The sequence below is a fragment of the Sinocyclocheilus grahami genome, unplaced genomic scaffold, assembly GCF_001515645.1.
Source record: "Sinocyclocheilus grahami isolate Dianchi unplaced genomic scaffold, SAMN03320097.WGS_v1.1 scaffold695.1, whole genome shotgun sequence".
NCBI lineage: Eukaryota > Metazoa > Chordata > Actinopteri > Cypriniformes > Cyprinidae > Sinocyclocheilus > Sinocyclocheilus grahami.
In genome coordinates, this window is record NW_015505874.1 from 223,507 (window position 1) to 249,608 (window position 26,102).

General features: G+C 36.0%; 3 protein-coding genes across 3 annotated transcripts in view; 1 reads left to right on the forward strand and 2 right to left on the reverse strand.

Annotated features, from left to right (window-relative positions):
* Positions 1–4,452: 4,452 nt before the first annotated feature.
* LOC107559686 (U7 snRNA-associated Sm-like protein LSm10) lies at positions 4,453–5,031 on the reverse strand. Its single transcript, XM_016243580.1, has one exon. The coding sequence runs from the start codon at positions 4,991–4,993 to the stop codon at positions 4,631–4,633; it is 363 nt and encodes a 120-aa protein (XP_016099066.1). The 5' UTR covers positions 4,994–5,031; the 3' UTR covers positions 4,453–4,630.
* A 3,146-nt stretch (positions 5,032–8,177) lies between these two features.
* On the reverse strand, positions 8,178–14,634 carry LOC107559687 (protein OSCP1). Its single transcript, XM_016243581.1, has 7 exons — positions 14,612–14,634; positions 11,124–11,231; positions 10,551–10,579; positions 10,155–10,307; positions 8,766–8,941; positions 8,471–8,551; positions 8,178–8,285 (listed from the first exon to the last, which is right to left on the reverse strand). The coding sequence occupies exons 1-7, from the start codon at positions 14,632–14,634 to the stop codon at positions 8,178–8,180; spliced, it is 678 nt and encodes a 225-aa protein (XP_016099067.1).
* Positions 14,635–19,919: 5,285 nt separating this feature from the next.
* The window catches only part of LOC107559706 (ribonuclease ZC3H12A), a 9,241-nt gene continuing 3,058 nt past the window's right edge, over positions 19,920–26,102 (forward strand). Inside the window, exons 1-4 of the mRNA XM_016243609.1 lie at positions 19,920–20,492; positions 23,843–23,982; positions 25,652–25,886; positions 25,991–26,091. Of these exons, the coding sequence (XP_016099095.1) occupies positions 19,957–20,492; positions 23,843–23,982; positions 25,652–25,886; positions 25,991–26,091 (1,012 nt within the window). The 5' untranslated portion in view covers positions 19,920–19,956. The remainder of the gene's footprint in view (positions 20,493–23,842; positions 23,983–25,651; positions 25,887–25,990; positions 26,092–26,102) is intronic.

The following is a 26,102-nucleotide window of genomic DNA, read 5'->3' on the forward strand; positions in this document are numbered from 1 at the left end:
ATCATGTGAAATTATCACCAATCCTGGGGCCCGTTTCAATAAGGAGGTTCAACCAACTCTGAGTTTAACATTGAACTCTGAGTTGACTTACCCTGAGATGGGAAACTCAGAGTTTTCGGTTTCAGAACAGCAGAACTGAGTTAGTTCAATCCACTCTGAGTAGGTTGACTCTGAGTTTAGCGTGTGCACCAAGACTATGAGAAGTCATGATCAATGGAACTCCGAAATTTTGATTCACCATGGCAACAGCTCCCGCCAAAAAGACGTCCGCATACTTCTGAGTCGGGTAGACTGAGTACAGTTGAGACACTTTCTGCTTTTTTCATCACTACAAAAAAACTAGATGCTGAAATGAAGTGATTTTTCACATGATATTTCTTTTGCTTATGTACTAAAATATCATAAATTGAACATAGCCATAAGTAGTTTATATTTTCCACAATTAGCTCATATATATAAGGTGCATTTTTGTCTCAACTGTACCCATATGGTGTACAGTTGAAACAGTACCATGGCCACCATGAGACACCCATTCACCCACATTACAAAATTACAGTTGTGCATTTAAAAAAAAAAAATCATTCAGATTCAAACAAATAGGAACACATATTTAACACTAGAAAAGTTATGGCAAACAGAATAAATGTAAACATAACAGTAAAAATAACAATATACATACCCGTATATTCTATAACCCTACCCTTAAATCTACCCATTACTCAAAACTTTCAGCATTTTTTAATTTTTTAATCATTCTGTATGAATTATAAGCTTGTAACCTCATGGGGACCTAAAAAATGTTCCCATAAGGTTAGAATTTACTGGTTTTACTGTACTTGTGGGGACATTTGGTCCCCATAACGTAGGTAATACCAGTACACAAACACACACAGCCTCTGAATATGCATTTTATTTTCTATGACTGAACTGTTACTGTATACATAGCGTCCTATAAAAGGTGTATCAACTGTACCCACTTTACCACCTTGTATTTTTCTTAAAATGCTATGTAATCCTTTTAACATTCATATTAGAAAACATGTCCATTAATAATAGACAGTTAAAATATCACAAATATAATTTTTTAACCGTAAAAAATCATTGCTTCACATGCTATTTTGTTGTATCATGGCAAAAAAAAAAAAAAAAAAGGGGTAGCAGCTAACAAATAAAGAAAAAATCATTGCTTCACATGCTATTTTGTTGTATCATGGCAAAAAAAAAAAAAAGTGGTAGCAGCTAACAAATGAAGTATAAAAACACAATTCAATCAAGGTAAAGCATTAAGCATAAAAGGTTCATGGTTGTAGGCTACATGACTTTAAAAACATTTGACATATTAAATATCATTCAGTGTCTATTTCAATGCGCAGCAGCTTTTTCCACATAGTCTAACACTCTTTTCACATAGGCTAATTAAATGTTCTCTAATCCAACCTGTTACATTTCTTAATTAGAGTAATAAAATGAAATACTGTAGCCTACTCAGTCAACAGCAAGAAGGCAGAGGCTTGCAAAAAGGGGGGAGAACCTACACCAGCACCACTGACAGATGAAGAGGAGATGGTCAATTATTGGAAGAACTTTAAAATCCAAAAGGAAAAAAAACTGTTGCTTTTGAATTTGTAGGAAATAAAGATGACCAAATAACTGTATAAGACAAAAATAAGACGACCGTACTACCCTTTCATCTTGGCATTCTTCCATTCCATAAAGTAATCCAATTCATTTTCAAGGTGCGATGAATGAAATATGCGTCATCTATGCATCCAACCACACTGGAAATCCTGAAGAAAATTCTAATTATTGGGTTACTTCCAGAGGTCGCAGCAATATGTTATCAAGTGAACTTCATTTATCAAATTAGCCTCATTTCTACACCACTGACACACAGTCCAGTGATAGCCTACTCCTCTTTGGCAAATTGTGCCCAGAAAAGATTTCTCAGAATGAGTGTGAGAGCAATGCACACTTTCCTTATCGGTCTGCATACAACGGCCTTACTAATGTGCTCTGCATCTCCGATGTTTTAAAGAAAACTAGCATTTAAAATGTGTGGATATGGCAAAAAAGAAATTTGCAGCCTCCTCTTCAACAGGATCCTGTATAAAAGGAGATGCCATTTTTGTAACTTTGACCGCATCTGCATGATGAACATATGCTCAATGAATAAATGTACCTGCACTGCAAAAAATGCTTTTCTTACTTAGAATTTGTCTTCTTGTTTCTAGTCGAAATATCTAAAGATTCTTAAATCAAGATGCATTTCCTACAAAAAAACAAAAACAAATGACATAAGGTATTTAGTCTTGTTTCCATGGGGCAAAAATTGTTTAAGTGCATTTTTCTTATTTTGCAATTATCTGCCAGTGGGGTAAGAAATGAAAATAATCATGTTTCCATTTGCGTCAAGATTATTTTTCTTACCCTATATGGCAGACAATTTGACATGTTTTACGTTAAATGCACTTAAAGGGGTCATAGGATGCTAAATGCTTTTTTACAAGTTGTTTGAACTGAAATGTGTGTTGGCAGTGTGTGTACACAACCACCCTACAATGATAAAAATCCACCCAGTGTTTTTAAAAAAAATCTGGTTAAATATTTTCCCCTTTCTCAAATCAAGCCGATCTCAGATGCCTGTCTGTGTGACGTCACACAGACAGGCCCCTCCCACGATAGTTTGATTGACAGTAGCGTTTCAGCACAGACTGGACTGGTGTCTTACCTTAGCTCCGCCCTGAGTGAGCTGTCATCAGTCCGCCATTGTTTCACCGCCGGAGCAGATGTAGACAAGAATGACTCCTAAGCGATTGAGGTGTTCTGTTGTTGGATGTAATAATGAACATAGCAGTCGTCATTTCCTCCCGACATCTGAGCCGCTGAAGATGCAGAGGATTACATTGTTTCTGAAGGGAATTCTGACTCAAACTAGCTTTTTCTCATCAACCAACTTCAGCAAGATCTTGGGGCCTTAAGATTGCATCAGGAATCTTTTTCAGACATACGCAAGTATCAAACTTAGTCGATTTAATTGATGCATTAAGTATCAGTTACACCTTTTTACAAGGTTTGTTTGAACTAAGAATCTGACGTTTTCCCTCAGGTTTTAGATCTGCTGAATATGCAAAATGGTTCCATAAATGTCATTCCTTATGTCTCTTTCTTTAGTGCTAAACTTGAACCCTTTCCTATACCAACTGTATGTGTGTGTGTGTGTGTGTATGTTTATGTTAGACCGGCTTAATGTGTTTGTGTAGTATGTTAGACTAGTTTAAGTTTTTATGTAGTTAATAAAACCTTACTTGTTTCACACTTGACGTGTTCATTGTTTACTCATAACCGGAGTCAATAATCATGCAGATTTACGTTACAAACTTATAGAATTGTACAGTAAGAAAGTTATTTCCTTTAACCAGGAAATTAACGTTCTTAGAATTGACAAGACGGTTGACCCTGAGTGGTCAGCTAAATATCTACAGTGGATCTAAAATATGAATAGTTAATTATAACTAGTTATGGTTAATTATTCATATTTCCCCATGAGCTGATCCGCTACAGTACGAATCATTCATGATCCAGTCTCATCTACAGAAGAAGTGAGTATAATGTTTTGTAATGAATCTTTGCAAATCGCCTTTCCTAATAATGTGCTAATTAGCAAGTTTCACGATGAATGCGGCTAAAGTCTCTCTGAGAGCAGCTCGGAAGAGAGGGGCGGGGGCAGCAGAGCTCATTAACATTTAAAGGAAAATGCTACAAAAATGGCTTGATTTGAAAAGAGCCATCTTTGACAGGGTAAAAATTTTGTTTTTTACACTACCATTGAGAAATTTTAACCAAACTATGTTACAGACTTTTCATTAAGACCCTAAAGAATCATATCAACTTGTGGAAAATGGGCACCCTATGACCCCTTTAAATGCACTTGACTAACTACCAGTTAGCTAACGATGCTTTTGGGAAACGCACCCCAGGTTAGGGTTCACAGAGTTAAGTTACCACAGTAACTGACTCAGAGTATAAGTTACTTCTCTTTCAGAAACGGGCTTGACTTACCCTGCTTTCTCCGGTTTGACAAACCTCCCATTTTGAAAAGGAAAACCCAGAGTTTCCCTCATTTCAGGATTAACATACTCAGAGTTTTCACTTAACCTCCTTTCTGAAACGGGCCCCTGATCTTATTCTGCTTATGAAACTTTTGCAATTAAAAACAGAAACAGTAATTACACAGCAAACAATGTTTTGAATTGCACAAATAAAGGCTGTAAAGTACTAATATTTGCATATAAACAATGCTGTTTAGAAATATTGACATCACAATTAAGAGACAGAACAAATATTAAAAGTTGCGCTGTCTAAACAAACACAACGTCAACATAAGGAACACATCGATCAACGGTTATTTCACCATTTATTGGTTTTTCAAACCACTAGAGCAATACAAAATAAACAGAAATAACTTTTCCCACACTTTTCCTAGAGACACTATTCAGAGCTTTTTAAGTCACCAACTAGCAACATTTTAACTATACATTACTTTTTTGCTCCATGATTACATTACTTAATGAAAAATAATAGTGTGCATTACAAAACCATATATTTGCAAGACAAACAGTTTCTCAAAAAACTATTTCTTCTTGGAGTATTCTTTGCGTCCACCGCTTGCTCCAAAGTTTCGCACGCGGTGTATTTTTGCAAGTTGGGTCTCTATTGTCTCTATAATGTTCATGTGGTCTGGGATGTGGACGTAACGCACGTTTCGGCCCGTGATGAACAAGTCGTCCATACTGGACATGCGTCCACGTCTGTCCCTGTACAGAACCTTCTCCAGCCGGATGTTCATGAAAGCGTCCACGTTAATAACACGTCCCCTCGCCGTGCTCTCGTCTCGCAGGTCAACGGTGGTCACCTGGCCATGCAGACCCTGCAGGAGAATCACCAGACTGTTCTCGGCGATGGTGCGCTCACGAATGGAATGGCTCACGTCCATGTTCACCTGTGCACAGAGACGTCATTAACAATCAGACAAAGTCATTTGTCTTGCAGTGGGAGTAATTTAAGAACCACTTTCTTTATAATGTATTTCTTTTTATGACACCAAAGAAGATGAAAAGCACACCAGTGATTCTCTGCCAATTCATTTAAAAAAGGTAGCCCCAAATAAATGTATGATTTGTATTACAACTTGAGCCACACGCTCAACATATCTATTTAAATGTTTTTGAGCATGTGCATACTTGCATATAAATAATGATAATTACAGGTTTCCGAGAGGCTCTGCTGACAGACAAACCACACATGGAAAATACGCAAATTAGGTTTGTTGTCTAACCAGGTGAAATCCAGAATGAAAAGTAATAATGTCAGTAAAAATGAACTTTTAGCCACACAAAAATTGACTTTTTAAAATATTATCTAACAAAATATCAAACAAAGTATTTAAAGACATTTTAAGCACAAAAACATAAGTAACACAAATAGGGATGCACCGATATGAAACTTTTGGCCGATACCAATAACCGATAATTCTTTATTTTTGAAAGCGGATAACCGATATGTTGGCCGATAAATCTATATCTCCTAAACACAAACATAAGATTAGGCTACATTTAATATATACAGGGTATGTATTTTAACCTAATATATTTTAAAAAGTAGATTATAAGTAAAAAAAGAGTAACATTTAAAATAAATAAACAATATTATTTTTGTTTTTAAATTTATTTATTTATATATAAAATGTGTGTGCGTGTCTGTGTGTATTTATATGCTACTAGCGCATAGGCATATAGGCCACAGGTGTATATGACTCAGCTGTTATTGAGTCGGTTCTGTGCTCTTCTATAACTCTCTGGTTTGGGTCAGCCAGCAAATCAGATACAAGAAGACTGCAACGGACTGTATAGGACAGCAGAAAGGATCATTGGTGTGCACCTGCCCAGTACTCAGGACTTGTACAACTCCAGAGTGAAGAAACGGGCAGGTAACATCATCAAAGTCCCCTCGCCCCCCCCCCCCCCCCCATGCCATCTCCAGCTTAAACAGCTAACACATGAATCATTATCTGTGTTCTGTAATTCATTATACATCCTTAATTATTGCCTCTTTCTCAAGTATTATGTAAATACATATGCACATCTCTTTATTTATACAGAGTAAATAATGCACAAATATGTACATAAATCTACTGTTTCAGATTCATACACATTATTTATTGTTAAGTTGTACTATTTAAAAAAAAAAATTCTGTTCTCATGTCAGATGTATGTATGCATGCATGGTATAAATGCCAGGCATTTCCAAACCTACCATATTTTTCTGTAACATTTCAGACCTACCACATGTTTCCTGACTCACAATCTACAGCTCGTCCATCATGGCCAGCAAGCCACCCCCCTTGTTCCCGGGTCCCTCTGTTGGGCTCCCCCCTTCATCAAATTCTCCCGCTATGGGTGCCAGCTCAGTACTGGCCAGCTGGTCCTGAGAATACCAAGGTAAACATTTTTTTAAAAGTGATTTATATTGAGCCATTTACTGAAGCTTAGAGTTTGGCTTGAATAAATAAGGAGTAAACTTATGACTGGGTCACTAATATAAAAAAAAAAAAAAGAAGAGAAAAAAAAGATGTATTGATGTGGTTTGGGATTACCACAAATTCAGTATGCACATATTAAAGTAATTATCTAGTGCACCTAACACTAAAAGATTATTGCAAACTCATAAAACATTCCTGAATTAACAGGAACAAATGTGTGGTTTCTACTTTCGGTGTTAACTTCCTGGTAACTTACATTTGAATGAAAATAAAATCATATGCCAAAAAGCTCTTAAGTTAAGCTCACCCTGGAGCAATGCTGGTGCTTCTTAGTAAATGATAGTAGGTTTTACTAGTAGCATAGGACATTCCCAGCCCTGGGCAACAAACTAAAATAAGACAAGGACATGAGCAGATTTGTAAATTGCATTACACAGCACCTGTGTGGCTTATATGTTTATGACTCTAGATGATTGATGCTCCGTTCCTTCTGAAATTCCACTGAAAAAACATTTTGAGAGATTTGGTTATTTATTACAGTAATAAATATTTTTACCTGTGATTTTCAATCAAGCCTTCTGTAAAATAAAATAATTAATCTGACAAATTTAGTTATTGATGTCTTTATTCTTTTTAAGACATGCAAGTTTTGTTTTATACACTAGATTGTAGGTAAATATCCACCTCACCCAGCACTCTTTTTGTTGTCTTATAAAATATCCTGTTACTATTTCCCTGTGAGAAACCACTGTCCTAATGAATCAAACTGAATTGCAAACAATTTCAGACCTTTATGAAATCTGGCATCACTAGTTCTGATTCTAAACAGCTGATAGAAAAAAACACATGACTATATTGCTGAAATATATCATAAAATTTATTCTCAGGTCGGTATATGGTAATTCACATTCACATATAAAGATTTACCAATATCGAGGCTCGTGCCTCAGAAAATAAATATCTAGCAACACCCCATATTGTGTGTATGTTTATGTAATTTTTGTAATAGTTATTGTATTGTATTTTTTTTTGTATGTATGCCTCTGTAGTTTTTATACATTTTATTTTAGTTTTACTTGGAGTTATTTCAGTACATCAAGTTAAACTAAATTGAAATGAGAAACACTGCCTTGGCAACTAGCTGAAATAAAATTAGTTTAAGTTTTTTTTAACATTTAAGTTAAAGTTTATGACAAGTAACATTTTGGATTTAGTTAACTATAATAACTCTCTCTCTCTCTCTCTCTCTCTCTCTCTCTATATATATAACTATAAGATAATAATAATAATATATAAGAACTATAAGAAAAATTTGGATTTAGTTAACTATAATAACTCATATATATATACTGTATATATATATATATATATATATATAGAGAGAGAGAGAGAGTTACTTAATTATTTTATATTATATAATATATAATGTTTTATATTATATATTCTTTTATATTTTGCATTTATATATAAGCTCCAAAAAGTATAAAAAAGCAAATAAGGAAGGAAGTTTGCATATGGGTGTGTATGACTGTAACAATATGATCTTATTTCCATGAAGCCTCCGTGTTTCCCAGTGAAAAGCTACTGATGAAGAACTCACTATAAGGATCCTGCCTGTGACCTCTGACCTTCATCTGCATTACCTGATTAAACCAGGAACCTCAAATCCGTAAGGCACCGGCCCTGAGGTCTGCACAACAAAATGGCCATTTGGGTTCTGGATTTTTTCTTTCAAGAAAATCGAGACCTGATGAAAGAACATATCACAACATCTCAGTAAGTGTCACTACGACCGCATGACAGAATGCCTACGCTTGAACGTTCTTACACAAAACGTCATGACTCAGTGATGCTTTGCATACAACTGTATGATCTGGCAGCGATCCATTTCAAACGCTGATGACAATAAGCTTTCATAAACAATCTGCTCACCCTGATTTGCATATCTTGAAAGAGAACCAGCAGCGTATGTCGGATGAGATGAAACTCACCATCGGATAAGGGTGTGTATACCTTAGAAAGAGGTGCTTTTTAAATTTGGCAAGTGTGCACTAGAAATAGCAATAACATTGGCAGAGAAAAGCAACTTGATGTGCAATAGATTCTAGATAGAATTACTTCACAACTAGAAAACAGTTCTTAAGAAGATATAATTATATATTTTGGTAAGATTTACACCACATTTAGAAACTAGGAGAAAACTAGTTCTTGGTGGGTGACAGTGGACTTTTTCCTCAATAAGCTGCCTCTGGGCTTCACTGATCTGGTTAACTAGGCTGGGATTATCCTTAACCAGTTCCTTGATGGTGTCTGTGTGGTTGAAGGTGATAAGCAGTAAATCTTGTGGACGTGGACTCAGAACGATCTGATTCTTAAAGGCCATAGCCATCAAATCGTACAGCTACAATAAAGACAACAACACAAACTTAAACAGGAAATTGGTAATAAATATACGTAGATTGTGAACATTTTTGTGCCACATAAGCTAAAACAATGTGCTACATGTGGTCTAAATTAACTGGTTTTATTCAAGTAAGAAATATTATTTAATATGACAGTGTAACTAACTGTCATTTTATCTGGATAATAGCACCGTTTTATAGTTGCATTACACATTGCAAAATGCTATTGGTTCATAGATCAATTAAATAATGCTAAAAAAAAAAAAATTTTTACTTGTAAGTACAATGTTTCGAAACACGAGAAATGCATTGTTGTGTTTAATGCGTTTTCTCTGATTTTTTTGTTTGTTTGTTTGTTTAAATAGAACTAGACTGAAAAAAAAACATTTATGGTTCAGTTCCATTCAACATCTTCCCAGCATGCACTGGAGCATAAAACTTAATATAGTTGCATGATTTGCTTGTTTTATTTACATTGGCCTTTTTTGTTGTTGTCACATTTAATATGTTGATCATGGCAGATGGAATAGTTGACCCAAATATGGAAATTTGCTGAAACTTTACTCACCCACAGACTATCCAAGATGTAGATGAGTTAATTTGTTCATTGGAACAGATTTGGATGTGAGAGAACAACAGAGGAGGAAGCATTATTTTGGATTATGGACTCGTATTGTTGGCCCATAGCGACAGTTTAAAGTTAAAACAACTTACTGATACATTTTTTTCTTACAAACATGCAGCTTTTTACTTCACAAGACATTAATTGATTGTCTGGAGTCGTGTGGATTACTTGTGGATTATTGTGATGTTTTTATCAGCTGTTTGGACTCAATTCAAAAAGTCATTCTGACGGCACCCATTCACTGCAGAGGATCCATTGGTGAGCAAGTGATGTAATGCTACATTTCTGTTCCGATGAACAAACAAACTGGACAGCCTGAGTGTGAACACATTTTCAGCAAATGTCCATTTTTGGATGAGCGATACATTAATGAACATTAAGTCCTACTTTTGTCCTGATGCATACATGTACTATCAAGACCATCCGTTTTTAATACCTTAAGCACTTTGAGATATTAAGTTTATTCTGAGTAAATCTTTCATTAATAATGTATTTAATTACACTGACACTATAAGAAAACTCGATGCAAAAAAAAAAAAGAATGTGATTCACAATTGTTTTTGCCTGGGGAGAGGATGAGTTCATTCCTTGTCCATGCTGGCCGGGTTTAGACGCATAATAGAGGCATGTGCTATCCGTGTCAAAACTGTCCGCAGGGCTCGGTGGGAGTACAGATCCTGCTGCCGCAAGAGCGCCCCTAGAAAAGCCTTATTGAACATAGTGCCCACTATATCATTCATTACTCTAGAAAGAGCTTGAGAAAGATGAGTGAGAAAAAGAGGAACATAGAGGCAGGAGTCGAATCTTAAATATCACACAGAAAGAAAGTAAGAAATAAAAACAGAGAAAGAAGCTGCTGAAGTTTGCATTATGATTTTTGTACAGTAGTTAATTATGGGTTTGATTATGAAATAAAGACATTATATGAAGTGTGACTTTTTTTTAATTACTTTTATTTTGGTATTGCCATGAAAAACGAATGTACCTCTTTTCCTGTCATCAACTGTCCAACGGCTTGCAACAGAGCAATTAACCTGCGTTAAGGACAAATTTCTGTTACATCTGAGCAAGTTCAAGCAATTCCCCTTCACTCAGTCTTAGGACAGGATGTAGTTTAGTGTAATTGAAAATGAATCTCAGTTACACAAAGTACCTTCTGACAGCAACTGTATTTGTATTTGTATTGTATTTGCATTATACATATATTTTAATTATATTTAAAGTGATAGATAGATAGATGGATAGATAGATAGATAGATGGATAGATAGATAGATAGATAGATAGATAGATAGATAGATAGATAGATAGATAGATAGATAGATAGATAGATGCTTATTCATGGTGCTGCTGATTATGTCAACGTTTTTCCTTTTTCCACCAATTCATATTACACGTCTTTTATTGTCTGCACTTTTGTTTTTATTTTCGTAATACATTCATAAAACAAACAAAAACATGTGATGGTAAAGGCCATTTTTATGCAATAGTTGTTGGCAGTGTACTAAAGCAGGATTCCGTTAGTTAGGCAGCTATTGTGACTATGGGGGTCGAAACTACTGTTGGTTACCTCTCTGAGTTTTATCATCGTTCTCATCCTGCACTCGGAGGCGCTGATCCAGAATGTAGATAATTTTTCCGCCGAGGTTTATGATGAGCAGGGCAGGACTTACGGGGCCGGGGGCCCCTGGGCTTGAGGTTATGTTGGGGCCCCATTCCTATACTACAAATGCCCTCAACTAGAACATTATTAAGGAGTAACACAAAATACACAAAAATTCAAATATGCTTTCAGTTTCATATACTGTGTACAATTAATAGGCAACATGTCTTGCCTAGTCAAAGTTTAGATGTAATATTAAATAGTCACTATAATACAATAAACAGGATGTGATCTCTCAGTTGAGAGATCAAAACCCTGAAATAACACTGAGCTAAAAAAAACAAAGAGATGTATTATGAAAATGTATTGTCATATCTTAGTCCTTTTATGTCAGATTCTTAAATTTAATCAATTCAATCTGAATAAAAAAACGTGTTGGATAGATGGATTTTGCATAAGTTATGTTAAGTTTAAATACAACATTTTAATGTAGAAGTATTAAATGATTGCAAAAATGAAATAATGAGATACTTTTTCAAATATGAAACTACAACCGCCAGTAGGTGGCAGCAAGTGACTGTCTTAATGAGTGAATTGGATCCTTAAATCAACCGATTTGTTTAAAATGCTAATTCATTTAACTTAGCAAACAACTGTACTTATAGCCAGTTTGAACCAGTAACTTGTAACTTGTTGTTTATTGTACATTTGCCATAGTGCAGATATTCGGAAAAACAGGACTCTAGTTTGTGTGATAGGCTAACTCCTATATCGTAGGCATTCACTCATTAAAAGGGGAAGTCGTGGCCTAATGGTTAGAGCGTCGGACTCATAATCATAATAAAGGCTGTGGGTTCGAGTCTCGTACCGGCAGGGATTGTAGGTGGGGGGAATGAATGTACAGCACTCTCTCCCACCTTCAATACCACGACTGAGGTGCCCTTGAGCAAGGCACCGAACCCCCAACTGCTCCCCGGGCGCCGCAGCATAAATGGCTGCCCACTGCTCCGGGTGTGTGTTCATGGTGTGTGTGTGTTCACTGCTGTGTGTGTGCACTTTGGATGGGTTAAATGCAGAGCACTAATTCCGAGTCACCATACTTGGCCACATGTCACTTCACTTTAGTTATTAAATGCAGGGTTCGTTCAACCAATACATTTCAATGACTTTTAAGGCAATATTTATGACCTAATGCTCCATTATTTTAAACAAATGTTCAGATTTATCATAGCATATGCTAAGGAATATTAATGATTATTAATACTATTTGTTAGCTTTCTAATAAGCACAGGCAGCGACTGTGCCAGACGTTACTTCATGCAGAGAACATAAGTTAGGCTACATAATCACACAACTGAATGCCAGAATGTTAAGTATATTGTAATTTGCTTAGCCAGTATTATAAATTAAACTCAGGACTCGTTTTAGAAACAGTTTTGGTGGAACACATTCAGGGACAGGAATGTGTTCCACCAAAACTGTTTCTAAAACAGTTTTGGTGGAAAACATTCAGGTGCAGGAATGTAATAAACTGTAAATTAAAAACAGTAAATTCACTGTAAATTAAAGAACAGATTCATTCTTAAAATTAAAGTTACAAAAGTTATTCAGTCAAGAGCAGTGAGTGATTTTGCCTTTTGTTGTTAACATTAATTAACAATAACCAATAGGCCTAATTAACTAACATTGTTAACATTAACATTTGGTATGAAAGTGACAGCAGCTTTTAGTATACCTGCTGTCTCTGTGCTAAAGAACAAAAGAAAAAAAATCACTCTGCTCAAATCTGCTCTTGACTAAATAACTTTTTTATAGATTTATATATAAATATAATCTATATCTATGACTTTATACATCATAGTATTTTGTTTCTGAATAGTAGAAGCTACTGTTAGGTTTGTCTACCTGAAAAAGTTAAAACACAGTTGGTTTCATTTGTGCTATTGCTAGTAACTTGTTCAATGAAAACAATAACTTTTTCTTGAGGTGTTTGCGCAGCTTCATGTGCGTGCGCTTTGAGCGCCCAGAAAACTAGTCTGGAGCGTGCGAGTACCGACTGGTTTAAAAATACTTAAAAAGACGTGCAAATAATAAACTTTTGTGATGATGCAACACTGACCCGATTAGGCAAGTGACAGTCCTGTCAGCTGAGCGAAAGTCGTGTTCAGCAGCACTCTTAGTGCAGACGAGATGCGCTGATGTGAGGCAATTTTGAGAGAGTGAGAGTGAGAGCGAGAAGACGCGGTACAGCTGAACCACACACGCTGTTTTCAAATGATTGACTTAATCTGATACTCTGTGTGAATGTTTTTAACTCATCTAACCTACATTGTATATTAAATAAACGTTTGCGGGAATTTTCCAAACGTGCGAAACCTGCGTAAATGAGTAAAACCGAAATGCGCAATCCCGCACCGAGATTCAGGACGTGATTAAACATATATTCTATTATATAGAGATTTGTAAAATACATTTCCACGACTTTTCCAAAGCTTTCTGGGGTTTTCATGACCGTACGGACCCTGTAAATGGCTATTTTTCTTTTTTTTAATCGTTTTGATGAAATTTCTGCTCCACTTTGTCTGGAGGTAGTGAGACGGGACAAAGTCCCTGTAAGATATTAGGGTATTCTATAGTCTTTGGACGGGAGAGAGCGCTCAACTCTTCAGATTAATTTAGTGGAACATTAATATAATATAGAATCACCCTCTGTAAAGAAGTGAGGCGTGAACATGTGAGAATTTATTATTATCTTTGTAAATGTGCGCTCTTTTGGGCTAAAGGCTTAATGGAACCGTTTAAAGTAGCCATGCATGTGATCAAATTAATCGGTGATTCGGCGCAGCGCAGACGTTTATTTGCTATTGGCTGTTCAAATGCGGAGTTTTGCGCATCATGTGTGTGTGTGTGTGAGAGAGAGAGAGAGCGAGAGAGAGGGGGTCACATCACAAACACATACCTGCTTGCGGTGTTCGGCCAATCACAATGCACTGGGTCAGCTGGCCAATCAGAGCAGACTGCGCTTGTCGGAAGGAGGGACTTTGTAGAAAACGAAGCGTTTGAGAGAGGCGGGGCATAGAGGACCTACAATAATGTACAGTATTTGAAAAAGAATGTGTTTTTTGAACATTAAAGCATGTCAACATATTCTGTTACACCAAATACACAAAATAATGATCTTTAAAATAGCATCATATGACCCCTTTAATACGTGTCCTTTTTCTATGTGAAAAAAAATTATAAATTCCAGTTTATGCTGTTTGATTATGGGTTTGAATGTTGTAGTTGGAAGCTGGAAGCTGTTTTCCCCGACTGGCCCTAATAATTTCTGACTGGCACATAACTGAACAAATGTAAATGGGTTAAGGCGGGGCCCCCTACAAGGCGGAGCCCCTGGGCTGCAGCCCATTCAAGCCCAATGGTAAGTCCGGCCATGATGATGAGCAAAGGAAGAGTTCTTTGAGACATGATGAAAAGTGTTATTGTACGCTATTATTAGGTTTTTGTCTTACTTTGCTTCTAGCGGGGCATTATGACGTCAAGTATAATTATTATCATTACAGACGCACGCGGTGAATGGATTATAAGTACTGGCATACATATTCCATTGTATTATTCATTCATTCATTCATTCATTCATAGCCTATCTTTCAGTTAATAATCTATTAATTAATTTTGGAGACAGCTGGTGTAATTGTCTCACACTTTATTCTACTAAAAAGTAATTTATTGATGTTTTGATGTATTTATTTCCAGTTTATTGATTTTTTTCCAGTTATGAAACCACATAGGCCTAACTGTAAAAGAGTAACATTCAAATATTTCAAATCAAATTTGTTTTGGCTAACTTTTCTTTATATATATATATATATATATATATATATATATATAAATGTATAACATTTAAAATGTGTGACAACTTGCCCCAAGCTGACGTAAAATATCCTGTTCCTGAAAACACAGCGTAACCTTTTAGTTAATATCTACCTTCCTCACATAGTATGCAATGTCGTGTCATTATTTAAAAGGTGCCAAAATTCTATTAATGTAGGATATTCATTCGCTATTGCTCTTAAAAACTTTATAAAAGACAGATAGATGAATCTGATGATTTTCATATGCTATCTGTACACAGTGAATGAAAGCAAACTATTTCAGGGCTCATTTTACATGGACTGTTTAGGCAAATGTAGTCAAATGCTGGATAACTGCCTCAGTTAAAGATGTATAGTATATGACAGAAGGAAAGACTGCAAACATCACTGTTTTTAACTTCTTGAACTGTCTGATGCCAAATTCAGTGCAAACTAATTCTAAAAACATTCTTTATCTTCTACACATGATATTACACGAGTAAGTATACTTATTTTTTGTTGTTGTTTGAAAATCGTGATGTAACACATTCCTAAATATGAAATGTTTAGTGTGTTTATTTTGGCATGGTGGCAAAATGCAAATGACTTTTATAGGGAACTCTTGTACTTTAAACATGTAGAACTGTTGAAGTTTGGATTACTCAAGGTTTTACAGTTGATATTTGCTGTCAAAAGCATGCAACCAGCTTTGTAGAAAATGTTTTACAATAGCAATATTCAATAATGTGACCAGTGATTTTAGCTCTTTTGAAATATTCATAGACTGATGTTCAAGATCAAATTACAGCCTAGACGATTATAAGCTTTATGATTAACTCTTTTCACCTATAACAATTGTTCATTTTTCAGAAGTGCTGCTGCAGAAGGAAATAAAAAATCATGGGAAAACTTCAGTACCTTTCTGTGTTTATATTGTAAGTTCCACTGTGGTGAGTATGCATATGGCAAACATGAAAACATTTAGACTGATTGATTCTTTGAGAAAAGTATATGAGTGCCATTATATATATATATATATATATACACACACACACACACAAGCTTAAATATATTTTTTTCTTTTTTTACTTGCAGGGTGGCTATCTTTACGTGTGAGTGTAAAAAACATGTCAGCACCTCTGAAGCTCTCAGTTCTAAGTATGTCAGCCACAAATGGATAAAGAAAATAGAAAATGACAGGCTTTTATCAGCTATATCAATCCCTGGAACACACCAAAGCAACAGATACTTAAAAACATCCAAACCAATGTTCCAATCATGGGGACTGCACAACCAACTGGATGCAGGCGTGCGTTTTTTTGACTTGCACGTGTCCTCCGACAGCATCAAGTATGTTAAAACTGGAAGCGTCCAGGAATCAGAGACTCTTAATTATTTTTTGAAAACTATGCGGACGTTCCTTGTGAAACAGAAGAAAGAGATACTGTTGCTTAGAGTAACTCCAGATGAGGGTGCTGTTGCTCAAGTCACAAAATTTTTAAGTGGTGATGATTGGCCTGTGTGGAGAGACAAAGTGATTCCAACTTTGGGCCAGGTGAGAGGCAAGATAGTCTTGATTCAGAGTTCAACATTAGAATTAGGACTTCCTGCTCACATCACAGAACTGAATGCAGACATGGATACAAAAGAAACACAAATGAGAGAAAATATCAAGAAAGCTTCACAAAAGTGTGAGCAGGAGATGATGCTCACATACACTACGGCCAACGGAGAATCAGAGCCACTAAAAATCGCAAAAACACTGAATAAACAAGTTGACAATTATCTTCTCAATCTTAAAGGAGACAAAAATAGACCACATTGTGTAGGTATAATTGCTATGGACTTCCCTGGTACAAAAGTCATCCAAACAATCATCAATTTTAATGGCAAATTATGGGAGGGGACCCAGATTGTAGGTGACTCAGGTAGCAATGAAGATATTGCCCTGCCTGATTCTGACATTTCTGAAAATGACAAGAAAGAAGAAGAAGAAACAGATGTATCATCTTCAGATGACCAACATGCTGCACAACAAGAAGAATCTCACGCTGCAGAAGAGGAACATCATGCAGAAGGTGGAGAAACTTCAGCTCAAGAAGAGTCTCACGCTGCAGAAGAGGAACATCATGCAGAAGGTGGAGAAACTTCAGCTCAAGAAGAGTCTCACGCCGCAGACGAGGAACATCATGCAGAAGGTGGAGAAACTTCAGCTCAAGAAGAATCTCACGTCGCAGACGAGGAACATCATGCAGAAGGTGGAGAGACTTCAGCTCAAGAAGAATCTCACGCCGCAGACGAGGAACATCATGCAGAAGGTGGAGAGACTTCAGCTCAAGAAGAATCTCACGCCGCAGACGAGGAACATCATGCAGAAGGTGGAGAGACTTCAGCTCAAGAAGAAGAATCTCACGCTGCAGACGAGGAACATCATGCAGAAGGTGGAGAAACTTCAGCACAAGAAGAAGAATCTCAGTCCGCAGACGAGGAACATCATGCGGAAGGTGGAGAAACTTCAGCACAAGAAGAACAATCTGAATCCGCAGACGAGGAACATCATGCGGAAGGTGGAGAAACTTCAGCAGAAGAAGAAGAATCTCACGCTGCTGACGAGGAACATCATGCAGAAGGTGGAGAGACTTCAGAACAAGAAGAAGAATCTCAATCCGCAGACAAGGAACATCATGCGGAAGGTGGAGAAACTTCAGCTCAAGAAGAAGAATCTCAATCTGCAGACGAGGAACATCATGCGGAAGGTGGAGAAACTTCAGCGCAAGAAGAAGAATCTCAATCCACAGACGAGGAACATCATGCGGAAGGTGGAGAAACTTCAGCTCAAGAAGAAGAATCTCAATCCGCAGACGAGGAACATCATGCAGAAGGTGGAGAAACTTCAGCTCAAGAAGAAGAATCTCACACTGCAGACGAGGAACATCATGCCCATGAACAACATCCCAGAAAAAAGATTATTAAAAAGGTAAATTGCCACAAAGTTCACCCAAGACCCCGACCATCTCCTTAACTTTAATCATGGAAACATTATTAGTGGAGTCTCTTTATAGAATAAACAGTTACCACTTAAATATAAAATAGTTTTACATTTTAATCTCTATGAATTACAACAATTGTATGAGCAGCACTCAAACACATCCTGTCAGTCAAATAAAATATGCAAACATACAATAATCACAGTATTTTGTCATTCATTATTTGCATGTCAAGTAGAAAAATATTCAAGCAAGAAGGCAACCTAGGTGAGGGGAGTCTAGTTGCAATCTATGCAACTAACTGTGGTCTGACTCAGAAAGTGTTCTTTTAGGGGTTTCCCTTTTTTGCAAACCACAAAAGAAATGACTTTTAACATTCACCAAAATGTTGACGATTCTATCATTGTTGTTCTCTTGACGTTTGCATTTCTTCATCCCAAGATATCATCAACCAAATGCGATAGTGTGAAAATATGTGGCTGTCTGTGAGGAACTAATAACCTGGAGTAATAGTGAGAATTTAAAAAAGCACCAAGATTATACCCTCACTTCTCACTGTCGTATTTTAGTTTATTTGAAGAAACACATTTTTAGACCAATTTGTTGTGTTGTGTAAAAGCAATAAATCTATAAATAAGTTTATTATTGTTGTTGTTGTTATTATTTTATGAATTTAACAGTATCACACAAAATAATCAAATGTCTGTGTTCAAATCACAGACTACTTACTTGGTTCATCAAAGACCTTTATCTTATAAAGAATTGAAACTAAAATAAATTACAGTAGTTCTCTATGTTTCATTAGGGTATAGCTTCTTCAGATCAGTGTATTGGCTTGTGGTTTCTGGGTTTTCTAGGAAATAAAAAGTGGAACTTAAAGTTCTCACATGACCTCAGTTCTCATATGACGTGTAAAACTTGATTCTAACGGAAAATTTATTTTTAAACGAAGGCAGCCAGTAGGTACATTATAATAAACGAAACAAAGTCAAAAGACTAAAGACAAAAATGTCTATAGAAATAAAGTGAAGCTAAATAAAAACACAAAAATGTTTACCAATGTTACAACATTTGACAACTTCATGTTTTTAAAGTTAGTTTCTTTTTAGATAACGTCTGCCTTTTAAAACAAAGTCTTTTATTATAGATTATTATTCTTAATAGAGGAAGAAGAGAAATAACTCGACTGTACTGAATAGTAAAAGCCATTACACACCAAAATAAATCTTTTTTTTTAGTTAATTGGTTTAGAGCAAATATTTTGTTGGTTCCTCACCTTTTGAATAGTAGTAATGGTCATGCACTTACATATTCAGAGTTTTTAGGAAAATGTTCATTTTATATACCTGTCAAGGAGTATATGATGGTAATTAATGCCATTCCTTCAGAACTTAGGAAATGATTAGAAAATGATATAGTCGGTTTCATAACCTAAAATGACAGTGAGTAATGAGACCTGCTCATTGTAAAATTAGGCGGTGAAGACTGTATGAAAAATACGTTTCCTGTGCACGTTTTGATTTTATAGCTTGTTTGTTTATAGATGATTGCGATTCAATACATATTTATTATTTTGATGTATTTATATATATATTACGTTTTTAATATAAATGCAAACTCATGTTTAAGTTATGTATTTTTATAGATTTAATTCATTTAGATAAAATGTTATTTATTGAAAAAAATGATGTATTGAATGGTAATTAGTTATAGTCATTGTAATTGGTTTAAAATAAATAATAATTTTATTTTTTTTAATAATATTAATCAGATTGCCACATAGTGTAACTCCATTGCCATGTGGCATTTAGATACTAGATATGTTGTAATGTTATCAGAGGCTATAAATAAATATCTTATTTAGCTATGAATGCTTTGTTTATTATATCTATTATTACACATTCACAAAACAGGTGTGACAGACAAGGAGGATTTTCCCGGAAGAAGAGATGAGTGCTGAAATCAGCACCATCCCCACGTTACACTTGTATTTGGATTCCTTTTGGTCATCCAGTGTAGGATCCCACAGCTCTGACGTAAACCCCACCAACGCATGGGTAACAGCACCCACATCTTCGTACAACCCACCCGTTTCCAGCAGCATTAGAATGGACCCGGCCCAGTCCAGCCCGACTCCAGATGAATCCTCAGAACTAAGCTCTGAGTTTCAGGCCCAGCTCGACCTGTTCCTCAAGCTGGGGTTTTCCCAAACGCAGGTCCGTGCCGCTTTCCTGAAACTCGGCCTCAACGCAGACACCAACAGGGTTTTGGGTGAGCTGATACAGGCTGCTGGGGAGTCAGAGGAGAGAGAGGAACCGACAGCCTCCCCGGTGCTGGTTTCACGTGGGGATGCTTCCTGTAAGGTCCGAAGCACCCAGAATTACTGTCATAATGCTCCGGCAGTGTCAAGCACTTCAGAAGAGCTGGTAGAGGATGAGGACGCACTCAGACCAATAGTTATTGATGGGTCTAACGTAGCCATGAGGTGAGTTTACTGTAAACACGACATGCAATAAGCCAGTGTTTACACTTATCATTTTGACAGTGCTATTGAAGTGATTTACATGAAATTTAAAAGTGATATTATATTTATGTTGACCTTTTCGTTTTGGGTCAAATGTTTAACAGGACAGTTTAAATTTTAAAAATCACAAGGTAACACTTTTTATATAAGTAAAAATGAAAATAAACATTTAATTTGGAAACATATTTTTTTATGTTTTTGAAAGAAATCTCTTATGCTGCTGAAAATTCAACTTTGCAATTGCATGAATAAATAGTTTTAAAATATATTAAAATAGAAAACAGTCATTTTAAACTGCTTAAATATTTCACAAAATTACAGTTTTTACTGTATTTTATTCAAATAAAATGCAGGTTTGGTGAGCATAAGAGCCTTCTTTCAAAAACATAAAAAACACTTACAATTCCATTTAATAAGACCATTTTATCTTACAATTTTGTGCCGTAAGCAACACCAAATGAAATATCAAAAATGGTTGAGCAGTTTGTTGCTGTGTTGGGCTAATGTAACGTTTTAATGTGTTTAACACTTTTTGCCTTAAATTATATTTGACTATAGTTATAGTTGCAAATAATTATGATAATAAAACAATTAAGGAATATTCATATGGCTAAGTATGTTTGTTAAGATAGATGAATAGAGTTTTAAAATTGAGACTTTCTATGTTTAAGGAACAGCATCGCCAAAATGTAAACCTTTTAAATTTAAAAGAAAGCTTTAGAAGGCTTTCAGTAATTGTGTCATAGTTGAGGGCTGATAAAACCCAGTATTTCCTCATACATTTCAAGAAAATGTGCAAATCAGATCCATTTCCTTCTCTTTTTTTTCTGAAAACAGATGGATTTGTGTTTATGTAAAGGTGTACAGGTCGACAGAATATTGTGGTTTTCATATTACTTAAAAACAGATTAATATAATTGCCTGTTCATTGGACAGACTGGATAACACTCAACTTTTGTTATTTTATTATTTTTTGAGCAGACTGCGCTTGTCAAAGGAGGGGGCTTTGTTGAAAATTATGTGTTTGAGAGAGGCGGGGCATAGAGGACCTACAATAATGTACAGTATTTTAAAAATGTGTTTTTTGAACATTAAAGCATGTCAACATATTCTGTTACACCAAATACACAAAATAATGATCTTTAAAATAGCATCATATGACCCCTTTAATGTCCTAATGATTTTTGGCATAAAAGAAAAATCTGTCATTTTGACCCATACAATGTATTTTTGGCTATTGCTACAAATATACCCCAGCGGCTTAAGACTGGTTTTGTGCTCCAGGGTCACATATGTTGTCAAAACAAATGATATTGATAGGCAGATATTTTTTTGGATGAATTTCACAGCACCTACATGTTTAATTACCTTTTAAATCCCTCCCTTTGTATTTTCACCTGCATTTGCAAGTGGAGTCCAGATTTGCCCCTGCAGGCTCCTGTATCTGTCATCACCCCTGTATGCAAATAATCTTATATGCAAATCAGTGTCCCCTCCCTTCCCTCTTATTATCCTGAAGGGGAATGTCTGTGAAAAGAATGCTTTGTAACAGAACAGGCTCGACAGCATTGCAACACAGTGTCTGATTGGAGCCCACCTTTGCTATTTTTGTGCAAAAAGTGGGGGAAAATGAGTTTAATTTTTTGGTTTTATATACTTTTATAATCAAAATTGAAATGTCAAATTGAACACAACATGAGGGGTTAAACAAATAAATCTTGCACAACTTTACACCTTTGCTATTTTTGTGCAAAAAGTGGGGGAAAATGAGTTTAATTTTTTGGTTTTATATACTTTTATAATCAAAATTCAAATGACAAATTGAACACAACATGAGGGGTTAAACAAATAAATCTTGCACAACTTTTAAAAAAATCTATTTAAAAAAAATTGCATCTGTTTGTCACTAGAGAGATGTAAATCAGTATATCAGTAATGGTGCTGTATTTAGATGCATTTTATTTTTTGAGTTCACTGGAATGTATATTACTGCACGTTGTTGCCTATGACCAAGAAAGGAGGATAACAACTTTCACTGTAATGAACTTAAACATATTTAACAGGAAGTAACCTGATATCTTAAAGGGATAGTTCTCCCAAAAATGAAAATTTGATGTTTATCTGCTTACCCCGAGGGCATCCAAGATGTAGGTGACTTTGTTTCTTCAGTAGAACACAAACAAATATTTTTAACACAAACTGTTGCAGTCTGTCAGTCTTAAAACGCAAGTGGATGGGAATCACGGCTTTGAGAGTAAAAAAAAAACATACACAAACAAAACCAAATTAAACCCTGCTGCTCATGACGATACATTGATGTGTAAAGACACAAAACGATCGGTCTGTGCAAGAAACTGAACAGTATTTATTTTGTTTTTTACCTCTGATTCACGCAATGTCCGAACTGTTCGAACTGTCCTGAGCGGCAGTGCGTCCTCCTGAATGCGTTCTCAACAGCAGGCGCGTCTTCTTCTTCTTCTTGCTTTACTGCAGATCGCAGACTTATAAATGCATTACTGCCACCTATCTCTCAAATGGACCATTGACACTCTATCTACAATCTCAATTAGGAGTGTCAATGGTCCACTTGAGAGATAGGTGACGGTAATGCACTTCTTAGTCTGCAATCCGCCGTAAAGCAAAAAGAAGAAGATGCCTCACGCGCCTGCTGTTGAGAACGCACTCAGGAAGACGCACCGCCGCTCAGGACAGTTCGAACAGTTCGGACATTGCGTGAATCAGAGATAAAAAACAATATAAATACTGTTCAGTTTCTTGCACAGACCGATCGTTTTGTGTCTTTGCACATCAATGTATCGTCAGGAGCCGCAGGGTTTAATTTGGTTTTGTTTGTGTATGTTTTTTTTTACTCTCAAAGCCGTGATTCATATTCACCTCCATTATAAGACTGACAGACTGCAACGGTTTGTGTTAAAAAATCTTCGTTTGTGTTCTACTGAAGAAACAAAGTCACCTACATCTTGGATGCCCTGGGGGTAAGCAGATAAACATCAAATTTTCATTTTTGGGTGAACTATCCCTTTAATGCAGCCACTGTTTCCAGCAAACCTGAAGAAAGATCTCCTAATCTATGTCTATAATCCTATGCCACTGATGTAGTTTGATTCACTCTAAAATGCATTTTTCTAAAAGTTAAACAAGGTTAATTTGATCAAATTCTTTTGATATTCCTTATTTGGATAAAAGCATCTGTTAAATTAATGTCTGCACATGCCATATAATTGTATTATGCAAAATGCAAACTAATTGAAATTCACAAGTAAAAATTGACTTTTTCTGTTTCGTTTTAGCCACGGGAACAAGGAATTTTTTTCCTGTCTGGGAATTCAGTTGGCAGTGAACTTCTTCCTGGAGCGGGGTCACGTTGACATCACGGTGTTTGTTCCTTCCTGGAGAAAAGAACAGCCGCGACCTGATGTACCCATTACAGGTGAGGAAAAGGGAATGCACCGTGTGTAAGGAACAATTCCTGCTTTCCAGAAGGATTCACATTCCTGTAAACAAAGTCTGTTTCCTCTTAGCAACCAAATGGCTGAAAAGAGACTTGCAGACCTATTATACTAGAAGCCAGGTTCAACTAAAGTACACATACAGTTCTGGTTTTTATGACTGGTTTTCAACCTCAGGTCTCAAATAGAGCTGGAAGTATGGGGGAAAACCCACATTGATTTTATTTTTGTAGCTGTTTGAATGAAGTATGTCATAAGATATATTGGCAAATACCTGGGTTTTTTAAAACCTTTGTAACTTCCTTATAACATAATGAAGGTCGCAGTGAAATAATACAACCACTGCATTTGGTAGGTAAGATATACCAGACTGTTTGATCTGCATGTTTGCCAAACCCTCCTAAGTTTTACGTAACTAGAGTGAAATAATGTAAACCTGTGTGGTTGTGGTGATAATACTCCGCATCCAAAAAATTTGTCTCAACAGTTGACATTTAACTATGCGAACATGTGTAAGTATGTTTGAATTCCTGCTTCTCCTGAAATAAACTGTTTATGTGTGAATGGGCACTTGTCCAATGAAAATCACTTTTATCCCTTGGGCTGTTCATTACAGCTGGTAAAAAGTGTAACTGAATGCCAAAAAGATCTTGTTTAGTTTCAACAGAGTAGACACTGTGTTCCAACATGGAACGTCAATCATTGGTGATGTCAAATTCATTACATGATACGCTATTAATTGCATATGTTAATCAGTATGTCAACATTACATAATTGTGGAAGACAAAACATTAATTTAATGTTGCCAAAAAGTGCCTTTAGAAGTCAGTATATTGCCTACTTTATTTCCATATCATGAACATAAACCTCATAAATCTCTAGTTTTTCAATCTGTCAAAGGTTTGCACAAAAAACCCCAGATATTTTTCTAATACCTGGTCTTTGTATATATGTATCAAGTCAAGTCAAGTCCCCTTTATTTATATAGCGCTTTTAACAATACAGATTGTGTAAATTCAACTGTACAGTATTAATTAGGAAAATAGTGTCAATAATGCAAAATGACAATAGTAAACACTCAATTTTCAGTTAAAGGTAGTTCATCATCCAGCTCAGTTCAGTTGAAATAGTATCTGTGCACTCAAGTCGATGATATCACTGGAAATTAAGTCGGGGGCCAGTTCTCCTCTGTCCAGATGAAACTAGCAGTTCAGTTTCAGGCTGCAGCAAAGTCAGATTGTGCAGAGGACTCAACTGGTTCCTGTGGTCTTGTCCCGGTGACCGTCTAGGAGACAAGGTCTTCACTGGGGATCTGTCTCTGGGGCTCATCTAGTTGTCCTGATCTCCGTTGACGTTCAGGGCTGAATGATATCAGACAGACATCTTTAGCCACTGCATAGCTCAATGTTTTTTTTTTCAGCATATTGCACTATAAGAGTTATTTTTTAATCAAGTAATATGAAAAACTAGTCTTAAAACATTTATTTATTAAGTGCAAAGATGCATTTAGGCGTTACTTTAAGTTTAAAATGCATGACTAAATATGCTAGTTTTATTATTGTTCAGATTTGTAATAATTGATTTAAAGCAACAAAATTACAATTGTAAAACGCACCAACAGATTTTAAATTTCATGAATATTTTTCTCAGATCAGCACATTCTGCGTGAATTAGAGCGGCGGAAGCTCTTGGTGTTCACACCATCCAGAAGAGTGGCAGGGAAACGAGTGGTTTGCTACGATGACCGTTTTATTGTGAAGCTGGCGTACGAATCTGATGGCATTATTGTATCCAACGACACTTACCGAGATCTGCAAGGAGAACGTCCTGAGTGGAAGCGTTTTATAGAGGAGAGGCTTCTGATGTATTCGTTCGTCAATGACAAGTAAGTGCCATTGCATTTTGGTCTTTGCAGCATAGATCAAGTTGTTTGATAGCTCTGCTGCTAATTAATTCAAATTTGAATAAATTCACATTGCTTTTGTGTAGGTTTATGCCTCCGGATGACCCTTTGGGAAGACATGGACCCACCCTAGACAACTTTCTCAGGAAGACTCCACGTATACCTAAGAAACAGCCCTGTCCTTATGGTAAGAATATA